Source organism: Saccostrea echinata, unplaced genomic scaffold (assembly GCF_033153115.1).
Source record: "Saccostrea echinata isolate AGI-Se365-2 ecotype Australia unplaced genomic scaffold, CSIRO_AGI_Sech_v1 ptg000034l, whole genome shotgun sequence".
Lineage (NCBI taxonomy): Eukaryota > Metazoa > Mollusca > Bivalvia > Ostreida > Ostreidae > Saccostrea > Saccostrea echinata.
Genome location: NW_026889783.1, coordinates 6,883,341 through 6,897,500, shown reverse-complemented (window position 1 = coordinate 6,897,500; position 14,160 = coordinate 6,883,341). Strand labels below are relative to the sequence as shown.

At 32.5% G+C, this 14,160-nt stretch overlaps 1 protein-coding gene across 1 annotated transcript in view; it reads left to right on the top strand.

Annotated features, from left to right (window-relative positions):
- Positions 1-14,160, top strand: part of LOC133199321 (uncharacterized) — a 59,353-nt gene that overhangs the window by 4,633 nt on the left and 40,560 nt on the right. Inside the window, exons 4-12 of the mRNA XM_061335133.1 lie at positions 379-473; positions 3,383-3,548; positions 4,761-4,940; positions 6,213-6,361; positions 7,888-8,206; positions 8,661-8,840; positions 10,856-10,954; positions 11,438-11,569; positions 11,696-11,830. Coding sequence (XP_061191117.1) covers positions 379-473; positions 3,383-3,548; positions 4,761-4,940; positions 6,213-6,361; positions 7,888-8,206; positions 8,661-8,840; positions 10,856-10,954; positions 11,438-11,569; positions 11,696-11,830 — 1,455 coding nt within the window. The remainder of the gene's footprint in view (positions 1-378; positions 474-3,382; positions 3,549-4,760; positions 4,941-6,212; positions 6,362-7,887; positions 8,207-8,660; positions 8,841-10,855; positions 10,955-11,437; positions 11,570-11,695; positions 11,831-14,160) is intronic.

Below are 14,160 nucleotides of genomic sequence, written 5' to 3'. Positions count from 1 at the left end.
ATGATATTTGACCTCATGATCTTGAAGTTTTATGCAGATTTAAGAAACATTAATCTTGGCTGTAACTTTTATTAGTCTAAAATTGAAATCTTTTTTGTATGATGGACAGACAAGACAGCTAGGAGAAACAGACAAGACAGTTACAATATACCATAAATAATTGCATCCCAACCATTAAGACACCAAAAGCAGGGGACCACAAAATTTTTGAATTTGCTCATTATAGTTTAATACAACTGTATATATTAATCAAAGTAATCTACAGGACAGAGTATAAGTGGTACTGGAAATGATCAGAAGACCTTGAAACTAAAAAAAAACATTATGATACTTATCATAGTCTGTGATGAGAATCTTGAGTTATATTATTTTCTTTAGGTTGATCATTGTAAGCTGTATGACAGGGAGCCAGGTGCAGATCCAAAGTACAAGGAGACAGAGAACTCAGAAGTCTTCAGTGAAAAAATGTCTCAGTAAGTGATCCACTGAACAGTCTGATAATTACTTCGCTGAATGTTTAACGTAGAACCTACGTCGTATGACTTCATAGTTAAGTGGACGAATGCAAGATTGTCTCAGCTGATAAAAATACACAATTGTGATAAGTTAATGACATACAACTATTTTAAAGGAATGCGAAGTTGCTAAGAAATCTTCAGTTGACTATTAAATAGTACAATATCTTGATGATATGTCGTCTGAGTCTTAAATCTATTAAAGATTGTGTTTAATGCTTGTAATGTCTATTATGAAATGAATTGTATTCATTTTCATAATTATTTCTTAATTATTCATTTGGATCTTTAGTGGTTTGCGTATAATAAAAACATTTCATTAAAAAATTAATTTTTTAAATAGAAATTTTCATTTTTAGCTCACCTCAACAAAGTTGGGGGAGCTTATGTAATACCGTTGGCGTCCCAGGTTAAGGTTTTTGGAGCAGTTTTCTTTTCAAGTATTTCTATGGCCTATATTAGTCAGAGAGGCATGGAGGATGCTTCTAGTGTGTTTTATTGTACCAGTCAAGGTTTCAGATGCTGCAATTTCAGCTAAAGAATGACCAGGTTAATGTTTTTTGGAGCAGGTTAAAGTTTTTGGAGCAGGTTAAAGTTTTTGGAGCAGGTCTCATTTCCAAGTAACTATAAGCCCTATATTGACCAAACTTGCATGGATGAGTACTCTAAGGATGCACACTACTGAACTTGCTTCAGATGCTGTATCTGACCTACATTTTCCAGATGAGTGACTAGGTTAAAGTTTTTGGAGTAGATCTCATTTCCAAGTAACTATAAGCCCGATATTGACCAAAGTTGCATGGATGATACATCTAAGGATGCATACTACTGGACTTGCTTCGGATGCTGGATCTGACCTAAATTTTTGGGATGAGTGACCAGGTTAAGGTTTTTGGAGCAGATGTCATTTCCAAGTATCTATAAACCCTATATTGTCCAAACTTGCATGGATGATACATCTAAGGATGTACACTACTGGATGTGCTTCGGATGCTGGATGTGACCTATATTTTCCAGATGAGTAACCAGGTTAAAGTTTTTGGAGCAGATGTCATTTCCAAGTAACTATAAGCCCTATATTGACTAAACTTGCATGGATGATACATCTAAGGATGCACACTACTGGACTTGCTTCGGATGCTGGATCTGACCTAAATTTTTGGGATGAGTGACCAGGTTAAAGTTTTTGAAGTAGATGTCATTTCCAAGTAACTATAAGCCCTATATTGACTAAACTTGCATGGATGATACATCTAAGGATGCTCACTACTAGACTTGCTTATGATGCTGGATTTGACTTACATTTTCCGTTTGAGTGACCAGGTTAAAGTTTTTGGAGCAGATGTCATTTCCAAGTACATGTAACTATAAACCCTATATTGACCAAACTTGCATGGATGATACATCTAAGGATTCACACTACTGGACTTGCTTCGGATGCTGGATCTGACCTACATTTTCCGGATGAGTAACCAGGTTAAAGTTTTTGGAGCAGATCTCATTTCCAAGTAACTATAAGGCCTATCTGAACCAAACTTGCATGGATGATGCATCCAGGGACGAACAATCTCAAAACTTGCTTTGGATGCTGGATTTGACTTGCACTTTCTGGATGAGTGACTAGTTTTAAGTTTTCAGATAAGTCTATTCCCAAGTAACTGCAAGCCCTATCAGACCAAAATTGCATGAATGTTGCATCTAGGGATGCACACTCCTAGATTATTAGTTTAGTGTGGGACTTTGCCTTACTTAAAGTCAACATTCGTTGAGGTGAGCTCTGTAATTTCTGATTACCTATGTTTTGATAAATATTCATATTGTAAATCTGAAAGTAACACCAAAACATTCATTTAATCATGAAATCCTGTGTAAGTGCTAAAAGGTCAACATGACTAGTATTGATTTAAAAAAAATCTCTCTCATTAGTTTGTGGGGAAAGGTATATATTATAATAATTTTTCATAATCATTTGAGTATGTTCTTCATCATACTAAGGATTGAAAACACCGTCACAAAGACTTTTGGTAAATATTTAAAAATTTATGGTTGTAGCTGGACTAAAAATCCTTTGAAAAATATTGAGCGCATTTGAGTATATTTATTGAAATGTAGATTAAATCTTTTATGTCAATTGAAGAAAAACGAATTTAATTTTTAATAATATTTCTAACTATTTTTCAGTTAATAAAGTCTATAAACAAAGGTGTTTGAAGAAGTATTTTTGTGATTTTCTATATTCTCCTTATGACCATGTAACCCTAAAAATGGCTGAAAAATTTAGTCGCAGTGTATGATAATCATTCTAAATTACACCGACTGCACTACATTTAATAACAAGGAAACATGCCATGTATTTTTAACTGATTAATAAGCAAGTGCTAATTACTCATTTTGAAAAGTTTGAAAATCCTGTGACAAAGACTTTTCCAACATAGGTTCTACTTTAAGTTTTTCAGTTAAATAATTACTAAGTAAGTGATCCACTGACAGTCTGATAATTATGTCACTGAATGTTTAAGTTTTCAATAAGTCTCAGTGAGTAATCAACTGACAGTCTGATAATTATGTCACTGAATGTTTAAATTTTTAGTAAAAAAATATGTAAGTAAGTGATCCACTGACAGTCTGATAATTATGTCACTGAATGTTTACGTTTTCAGTAAACAAATGTGTCAGTAAGTGATACACTGACAGTCTGATAATTATCACTGAATGTTTAAGTTTCCACTGACAGTCTGATAATTATGTCATTGAATGTTTAATTTTTTAGTAAACAAATATCTCAGTAAGTAACCAATTGACATTTTGATAATTAAATGAATTTAAGCCTGTTTAATGCTGAAAACTTGTTCTACTTTTATTTTTAGGAATTCTCTTTATTTTCAATACAACTTAGGAGAGGTGCTAAGACAGGGCATTGTGACCTCTGAGGTGGAAGAGTTAGCCATCCTTAACATCAAGCGAGCCATGCTATCCGCATTCCAGCTCAAGATAATGCCTGTAGATCTGTACAGTAAAGAGCCCCACCAACAGGTGATGTATAATGCCTGTAGATCTGTACAGTAAAGAGCCCTACCAACAGGTGATGTATAATGCCTGTAGATCTGTACAGTAAAGAACCCCACCAACAGGTGATGTATAATGCCTGTAGATCTGTACAGTAAAGAGCCCTACAACAGGTGATGTATAATGCCTGTAGATCTGTACAGTAAAGAACGCCACCAACAGGTGATGTATAATGCCTGTAGATCTGTACAGTAAAGAGCCCCACCAACAGGTGATGTAAAATGCCTGTAGATCTGAACAATAAAGAACCCCACCAACAGGTGATGTATAATGCCTGTAGATCTGTACGGTAAAGAGCCCCACCAACAGGTGATGTATAATGCCTGTAGATCTGTACAGTAAAGAGCCGCACCAACAGGTTACATGACCCAAATACATTTCATGTATTTACTGATAGCCAAAATCTTAAGTAAAATTTTTAGTTTTATTTTCATATGTAAGTTATAAAAATGTCCCATCCTGCATTTAGTAGTGACAATGTGCACCAAAAGCACTAGCCCCATGACTGATTTGGTCAGGCTGGTAGAATGTAGGTCAGCACTAGCCCAGTCAGACTAGTAGAATTTTCAGCTGTGTTTATCCATTTCCATCTCAGTATTTTGAATAATTGTCAAAAACATTTCTTTTGTGATAAGATTAATTTTCTTGATTGAAATTTTTGACTTTCTCAATGATTTTCTTATCTTTCTGTGCATGCTTGGTTATTTATATTTTTTTGTCTCCAGTCACCACGTTGAAATGGCTAATGAAAGAGAATGTTGAGATGGAGGCTTCACTGACTTAAAAAAAAAACTAATTTGAATTAAAACACACACCTGTGAGTTGAAAAGAGTGGGCAATAACTTGCTTATTTTCAAACATATTGTGATGAAATGTTAATAGTGCATCAGACTGCATCAATGTGTAAAACAAAGAATCAAATAACTGATAATAAAATGACAGAACAGAGGGAAATTAATTTTTGAAATTAAATAATGAGCCTTGTTCATTAAATCTAAAGAAATGAATAATAACTCTTATTTTATTTTTCTCAATATTATGGGGGCTTATTCGGCTGGTAAAAAGTGATTCGGGCTAGTGAAATTTTGTCATTGCTTGCCCAACTGGGCTAGAGCTGAAAAAAACTGTAGTGACCTAGTTGTAAGTTTTCTAATAAAACATGTGACATTTGTCTTACAGTCTGATATCTTTGGAGATTGTCCCACACATTACAGTATTTCAAATGCTGATCCTGACTTGTTTTACACGGAGCGGAATTTACGCTTCTGTCAGATGCCTCAAATCTACAAGAAACCAAGAAATATATTTTCCATGATACAAAAAGTGTATGGAGGTTATAAGATTGGAACTGTATCAGAGGTAATTTCTTAGCTTGCAAAACTTAAAATTTTGTAACAGATACAGTAAAACACACTTATTGCGAACATGCTTATAATGAATTGACGCTTACAGCAAAGTGATTCTCACTCCTCATGGCTTTAAAATGTATTGTGAACTTAACGGACATAACAAAAATTATCTACTCCTGGCACTTCAATATACAGTGCAAGCCTGTTTTACTGTATCATTGTATGTATGTCTTATTTTTGAGTTTAATTATTAGTTTCAGAGAAAGAGGGAAGAAATTATTTATTGTATAGTGTGTATCATTTGAGGTTGCACATGCATATTGATCACTGGGTTGGAAATACGTGTATTCGAGAATGAGAAGACTATATACTACTGTATAAGCAGAATTTTTATCGAGGATTCAATTTTGGCATCATTAGCGAGGGCGTTGATTTCACTAAATTTGATTATTGCTAAAAATTAATTGCATTTTATTTGTAATAGCTTCTTTAGTAGGCCCTTTCAAATGGCTAAAATTGATTCTCACTAAAAATTAATTACCATTATTTAAAGATAAATTGCTAAATTTGGGTCTCCCTAAAATTTCTACTTATACGGTATTCATTTACAATGTGTAAATGAAAACAGATGAAATAAGAAAAATTCTTTCAATATTTTCACGCAAAAACAGCAGGTTAGTCATTTTAAAATGCAAGCATCTGCATGTGAAATTTTTAAAAAAAATTTTCAAAACATGGCACTGGGTCTAGGATGGTTCCACAGTGAGGTTTCAAAATTTCATGGTTTTGCCCCCATATTTCCATACCATTGCTAGTAAACCAACAGACATGGTAAGGTCTGTAGATTTTTTTCTAAGCTGACAGATTTATAATTTGTGTTTGCTATAGGGGAAAATCTAGTTTCTAAATTTAGAAACAAGACAATGTCCAGGCCAATAGCAACATTTTCAAAAGGGGGGGGGGGGGGGAGGGGCAACTTAGAAAAAAAATCTAACAAGCAAAAAAAAAAAAAAAAAAAAGAAAAAAAACCTTAAACTGACCAAAAGTGGGGGGAGGGGAGGGCAACTTCCCAATATTATCTGACAAGCAAATAAAAAAAAGCTAATTTACTGTCCAAATCATTAAATTTACCAGTACTCGACCTTACACATTAAAAAGTGGGGGGGGGGGGGGCTAAGCAGCATCTAAAGAAAAATTTACTATAGCAAAATACTATACTCAGAAAAAAGTGGGGCCTGATGTCTGTTACATATTTGAACTTTATCTGTTGTTTATCTTGCAGTTTTATTATCCATTTTTATCCAATGTGAAATGTGATCACAGAGTTAATGATAAGCATCGCCTGGAAGAAGTGAACTGCCTCCAGCAGCAGATATTTCAACCCAGTGCATACAATGGATCAGTTTATGCATCATACATGACTAATGCTAGGTATTTAAAACTATTTAATTACATGTAATTATAAAGTGTAAGACTTAGTCTAATTACACTGTGTATGTAAAGTGGTTTACAGGTATGTATATGTCAGTATTTACCTGCTTGGAATTACGAAATTAGCAGTATGTATGTACCATGTGCAAAATATTTGTTTTAGCATGTATTTGTATTATGTTTTTGTATAATGTACAAAATATAGTATTTATTAGAGTCGTTCATTACAGTATAAAAATTACTGATTTTCATTCCCCAAGCAAACAAAGTTTGGGGTATCATATAGAAATCACTTTGCCTGACTGTCTTTCTGTTGGTCCATCCATGCAATCGTAAACAAGCCATAAATTTGTAATGGAGAAACATTAGAGGTTCATTCTTGACACAAAGATTGCTTATGACCTGAGGGTGTGTCTAGTGCTTGACCAAAGTCATTTCAACAAGTTCAAGGTCACTGGCAGAAAATGTGTAAAATTTATGTCCAGTTTATAACTCTCTAATGGAGAGACATTGGATGTTCATTTATCATACAAAGATTGTCTGTTGCCCAAGGGTGTGTAAAATTTTAGAAAAATGTAAATTTTGTGTCCTGACCACATATATAATGGAAAAACATTGGAAACTCATACTTGACACAAAGATTTTTATGACCCTAGGTTGTGTCCTAACCTTGATCAAAGGTCATTCCTGCAAATTCAAGGTCCCTATCCGGAAAATGTCTAATTCATGACCAAGCCATAACTTAATTTGGAGAAACAAAAGAAGTTCATTCTTGACACAAAAAATTGTTATCCCCTGAGGGTTTGTGACCTTCACAAAGGTTATTCTGACAAGTTCAAGGTCAATGACAGAAAAGATGTAAAATTCGTTTCAGTCTATAATTTGCTATCAGAGAAACATTGGATGTTCAACTTCATACAAAGGTGTGTCATAATGTTGACCCAATTTCAGTTGAACAAGTCCAAGGTCACTTAAAAAAAATGTTTTATTTGTGCCCTGACTACATCTTGTAATGGGGAAACATTGAACACTTATGCTTGACACAAAGTTTGCTTATAACCCAAGGGTGTATCCTGATTTTGATTCAATGTCATTTTGGCATGTTCAAGGTCACTGACAATAAAAACGTCTGGCCCATTAAGTTTCTAATTCAAAATCATTTGAAGTGTCTTCTGCACAAAAAGATTACCTATGACCTTTAGGTATGTCATACCTTGACCCAAGGTCATTCTGACAAGTTCAAGGTCACTTTCAGAGAAAAGTGTAAACTTTTTAATTGAGGAATATTGGAAATTTATACTTTACATAGAGATAAATTATGACCATAGGATGTTTCATTTTCTTGAACCAAGGTCATTCTGGCAAATTTAAGGTCATTTAATTAGAGAAATGTATATCAGCAATTTTGAAACAATTGCGGCTGGGGGGGGGGGGTATAATTTTGTGAGCTTTCTCACAGTATCTCTGGTTTAAAATCACTTTTCTGCCTACATATATTTGCTATGAAAACTTGTATTTCTTTATAGTCAGTCTTTGGAACTGATCAAAGTCGAGAAACTAAGCACACGCTCTGTCAACAGAAGAATCAGAGGTAAAAAGTATGTAGATATTTTGTTTGAGTTTGAAGAGGAAATGACATCAGAAGTTACCATGGAAACAATCAACAGCTTGCTTCATAAGTTGGTAGAAAGTGTGAGAAAAAATAAAATAGAAGACCTTCCTCAGTTCTACCACAAGCTTGTGATGGCAATGAAGAGGACCGACAATCAAACTTTATCAAACATAATGATAGATATCTGGAATTGTCATGGCAACAATACTGTCAACTGTGATTCTGTTTACCAGGTATATATTGAAAGACTAATCCATTAATTACATCTAATTGCTTTTGTTCATCACACACATAGTGTAGGATATTAAATCTTGTCTACTTCTCAGCTCTTGGCTGTACTACATGTACATATTAAATGTATTCAAGAGGTCAAGATGTGATCAGTTTGATCGTAAGAAATAATTTAGGTACTCATTGCTAAATACTGGTACATGTATGTCTCAAACATTTAATGACATGTATCAATTCTGAATTGCTAAACAAGTATTAACATCTGATAATTACATTTTATTTTCTGTGGGGTTGACTCTGACTTCTCTGACTTGATTTAATAATGCTAGTCTAATTGTAAAAAAAAAAATGATTGATATCGTAAATTATACCAAAAATGTCAAAGATGATTAGTGTCATGTATTCATAAAGTAGATATGAGCAAATTCTTTATATTTTGTGTATTTGTTACTGTAGTTTGCGGAAAAGGACTACTTTCTGGATGCTCTATTGTCCTGTGGTTCCTATATCTGTCTGAGAATGTTAAGTTACTGTCTACAGAGTGGCCATGTTTCTGACCCTCTTGTCAGCTCCTTAATTACATATGACCTGGCCCTTAACCATGAGACATCATCAGAAGTACTCTCAGTTTTGTTTGTGAGTATATTAACATGGTTAATAAGACCATTCCTATCTTTTTCTCTCTCTCTGTTTAACATCCACCTATCATTCAAGAACCTACATGCATGTACCTATATATATCTATTGACAAAAAAAAAAAAAGCCGAAAAAGAAAACACACTTTGTAAAGTCATAAAAATGATGCTTCAAAGGATTTAATTTAATAATTCTACCATATTTTTCATGTAGAAAGATAATCCAATATTTCTTTACAAAATTGGGTAGAATGCTAAATATTAGGGATGTCAATTTTGTCAATAATTCATATTCGAATATTCAATGAAAGTATTCGAATATATTCGAATATTCGATAAAATAAATATAATCTGTTTTATTTTAAATATGCATCATCCTACTCTCATGAAAGGTTTAGCGTAGGTATACTTATATTGGAAGTAAAATTGTATGAAGACTTTTGTAGGTGTACAATAAGAAATTCCATTTGATATTTGTCAATGCTTGAAATTAATAATTGATTTATATGTAGAAAAGTATAATTTTAACAAATGAAAATGTATTTATAGTAGCTCCAACTGAGGAACCAGTCGTCTTACAAAAGGCAAGATAGTCGTAACAGTATACTGTTCAGATTTCAATACGTGTAATAAATTACAATTATCTGCCTGATAAGATATATGATTATAATTTTTGATACAATGTAAACAAATATTTCCATAGACAATTTTCCTAGGTAATTAACTAATTTCCCAATAATGAATTTAAAATTGATTATGTACAACCCGAGATAATCAAGTAATTTACACATTTATTCTGATATAAAGCCCTTTACAATATTAATTACAGATTAATTCTATCGGACATTCATTCAATGATCAATTAAATAAATTTTATTTTGATAAGTATACTCCTGACGCCTTTTAGACATTCTTAGATTTCATTTGATGTCCTCGATTCTAGATCCGATCGTATCTAACAAATAAAAACTATGAAAGTACGTTTTGTATTATACATAAAGCATTATTGTACAATTCTTTAACACCTTACTCAAAACAAAATACATGTAATTTAGTAGATTTATAAGATAAGAAAGTAGTGAAAGAAATCAGGAGATCGAAATTGATCGCTAGTAAATTAAACAGGGATAAATCCAGCACTGTTCTAATCAAAATTTATTAATCAGAGTACTTCTTTTTATGAAATCTGAAAAACAACGAATATTCGAATCTTAAATTCATATTCGAATATCAACTCATCGAATGAATATTCGAATGTTCGAATATTCGTTGCCATCCCTACTAAATATATACCTAACTGGACAGATTCTAGAAAAAAAGCAAGAAATTGACAAAATTTTAAACTTTTAACCAGTTTAATTTATTTCTTGACCACGGATTTTGTGCATTTTTTCCGAATCTGGGGTATAAAAAAACCAAGTGCATGTGAATGCTTAATATAGAAAAAACTTTGAATGGCTAAGATAGATTTATTTGATTTACAATTACAGAGAAAGAAATGCATTCTAAAGAATGGTAGTGCTTTCATTTTCTTTCTAAATAGTTCAATATAGGTAAAGAGTATATAGTTCAATATACATGTAGGTAAAGTGTACACAGTATGGTCAGCCATGTACTACTGGAATCATTTTAGTTCGTGGGGATCAACAGTTATGGGCAATCAAAATATTATAGTTTGTGGTGACTTTATTTTTTGATCAGCAACTTGTAAAAAAATGAATACTTAATGAACCAGTATGTTAAATTGAATAAGATATCTTTCCTGGGGATGTAAATTTATGGGCATTGGTAAGGGTGACCCAAAAAATTCATGGACATTAGTCCCTCCCCCCCCTCCCCCCACGAACAGCGATGATTCAACAGTGTGTATCATATAAGGATTTTGAATGTTAGGATCTAAGGATTATATGCTTAGGTAATTTTGTATCTGTTCATGTTTTTTATTATGGTATCCTTGTTTTTACATGTTGAGTGACTTTAACCATGGTAAATATGACTACTTTCTTTTTATTACAGGATATGTGTAAAAGTAAGAACCAAATGGGTTGTTGGTTACCTTTAGGTATAATGGTGCATAGATTCCTGGGAGAAACGGACAACAAAGAGTTTCAAAAGGTAGAACTTATAAATAGATATTATTAGTTATCAAGGTTCAATCAAAGATGTATGGGGATTTTCCCGGGTTTTATTCTATACACCATGAGGCCGAAGGCCATGGTAAGTCCCCGTACATCCTTGATTGGACCTGGATAAAGAATTTATTTCCTATTTAATCAAATCCTTCGTAAACCAGAGGCTAATCAGTGGTATTTCAAACTATCAATAAGATTTACAACATACTACAATGCATCTTGATGTCATGTTAATTGCTTTTTGTGATAGAGAAACTATGTATTGTGACTCCATGTTATTTACCCCCGTCTTGAGCCGGGTGTACAGAAATTTACATCCGGTTTGCTAACCAATCAGATCTTGTGTTACAAGCTACATAGGAAATAAGTTGTAAAATAATATTTTTCTACAATGATGATAAAAGGAACCCCTATGATGATGTTCTTATTTGTTCGATATCTATAAAACTTTATTTTTCTTTGTCAGGATCATCCAGTATCACAGATTTTGACACATCTTGTACATGAGATAGGTGACAACTGTAAATCTGAGATATGGGAGGGCCTCAGTGTGGATGAGAAGATAAATAAACATGATAACCTTATACTTATGTTTAAGGTACAGTGTCTACATAAAGTTGTGTCTATAGAGTTATAGACCTCACTGCACCATTCCCATCTTCTCAAATTAACGTTTCATGCTCTCTTTTTGCATAATATCATTTATTTATTAATTTGATTGCAGGTGTTTGGTAACTTTGGTAAAAGTATTCAGAAGTTTTCATCAGTAAATTCCACTGTCAACACATTGGTGAAATCCATCCTAATTTGTGTGGAGAACCGTAATATTCCATATCACCTGTCTAAAACTGCTGTCCAGGTAGGAGTATCAGAATGATTCTGTATTCACTGAAATATACTTCTACAATCACATAAACTTATCTTGGGGAAAATGTTGTGGATGTCCCATTTTCCCATGATAAATTATATGATCTTTTTGCCATGATATATGATCTCAGCATCTTTTACCATTGCAAAGTTCACTTTAACAAAGATAGCTGAAGCTTTATATATATGTACAAATTCCTTTGTCCATCTGTCAGTGAAATCATGTCCAGAGTAAACTTTGTTGAAATCACATACCTGACACAAAAATTACTTATGACCTGAGGATGTGTCATGACTTGATTTAAGAATATTTAGGCAAGTTTAAGGTCACTAACAAAAAGTGTATAATTTATTTCTAGTCTATAACTTTGTAATGGAAAAACAAATTTATACTTCACACAATGATTATGTTTGTCGTAAGGGTGTGTCATGATCTTGACCAGTCATTTACAAGTTCAAGGTCACTGGCAGAAAAAAATATTTACACTAGTATGTTCAAGATGACTTGCACAAGAAGTATAAAAGATCAAAGTTCACTTACGTTTTTTTTCCCTGTGAATTTCTGAATAATCAGAACTGATAAGTTTTAGTTGACAATTAATGCATTAAATATTACTTGGACCCTTGGTGACTGCATATCTATTAAAATGACACCATTTTCTCGCTAGTCAGTAGTCAGTGCGTTATGATGTCATGCTTTCTATCATTTTAATTATTTGCTGAAGGTACTAAAATGCACCTGTTTCCTGCAAAATTCAAGAACATTGCAATTTGACAAAGCCTAGCTGTTTTCCATTACCTGGACAGTCAGAGGAAACTTTGTTATAGGAAATGACAGCACTTAGTCTCTACTTTATATTGACATTTGAAATGAGACATAGGGTGTTTGTAGATAAATTTGGATATCTACAGGGTCATTTTATGCATAAAGTGAACATAGATCTTTTTGTTTGTTGAAACTTGGATCCATAATTTTGTAACAGAGAAACCTTGGATGCACATTCATCAATCAAGGACTGCTTATGACCTGCGGGTATGTCATGACCTGTCGAATTTGTGTCCACTCTATTACTTTATACAAAGTGACTTTGGATCTTGTACTTCACAGAGATTTCCCATAAACTAGGGGTGTGTCATGATCTTGACCAAAGGTCATTGAACAAGTTAAATGTCACTGCAGAAAAATAAAATGCCACACAAATGAATATCTGTAACACGTATAATATTTCAAAAAAATCTTACCAACAATAATTTTAAAGACATTGCAGCGGAAGGGGGGTCATTTAATGAGCTTGCTCATTGCACCTCAAAATCAACTTACCATTCATTTGTTATGCTGTACATTGTTTTCTAATAATGAATGTATTCATACATGCCAACTTTCTCGATTTAGGCGGGATCCTCCCAATTTTACTCTTTGATCCCGCTCTCCTGATCGGGAAAGCAAAATTGCCCTAAAATCCCGATTTGAAAAAATTCAACCAAAAATTTCCGATTTTCAGAGTTTCCCTACCGCAATATTTTGTCAGTTTATTCCCACTTAGCCAACATTTTGAAAAATCCTATTCCCACATAGCCAACAATTTGATTTTTACACATGAGTGACCAACAGGCTATAGTCTGTTTTCATGTGCGAGTATTTATTGTGCTTTACCTGAGAATTATTTCCTTCATAAAATAGGAATAATAAAAGAAAAAAAAATAATTAGTTAATTAATAAATAAATAAATAACATGTATATATTAAAAAGAATTTGTAAATAAATTAACAAATAATGAAACAAATTTCCAGAAAAATTGTTAGATTAATTTATCCAAATATAGTAAAAACAAATATAAATCATCATTTAAAAAAAATACTGAAAATAAAAATATATTGAAAAGGTATAAAAATTGTGTACATTTGAAAAAATGTTAAATAATCTACATTATGTAGGATTCTATATGGTCCTATTACTTAATCATTGTTTCATGATTAAACAATTTTATGAAACTTTTATCATTTTGTATTATAATAAATTAGGTATAACTGCAAATAACTGTGAATTTTCTAAAGAATAAACTTTTATACATTTTTTAAAAAGTATTTCATGAACAGTTTGAATGTTTGATTTTATTCCGTTTATAATTCAGAGATATAGACAGTTACTGTATCTATTCTTGCATTTTCAAATTGAGTTTTTTACTTGCATGATTAACAATGTGCAGCATATTATGTGTTTTTCAATTAAAACTTTGAAAAGTAAACTTATATTTTAAGCTTGATTAAAATTTGATATATAATTTATTTTTTAAGGATAGAGCTATTAATTGTTACTACATA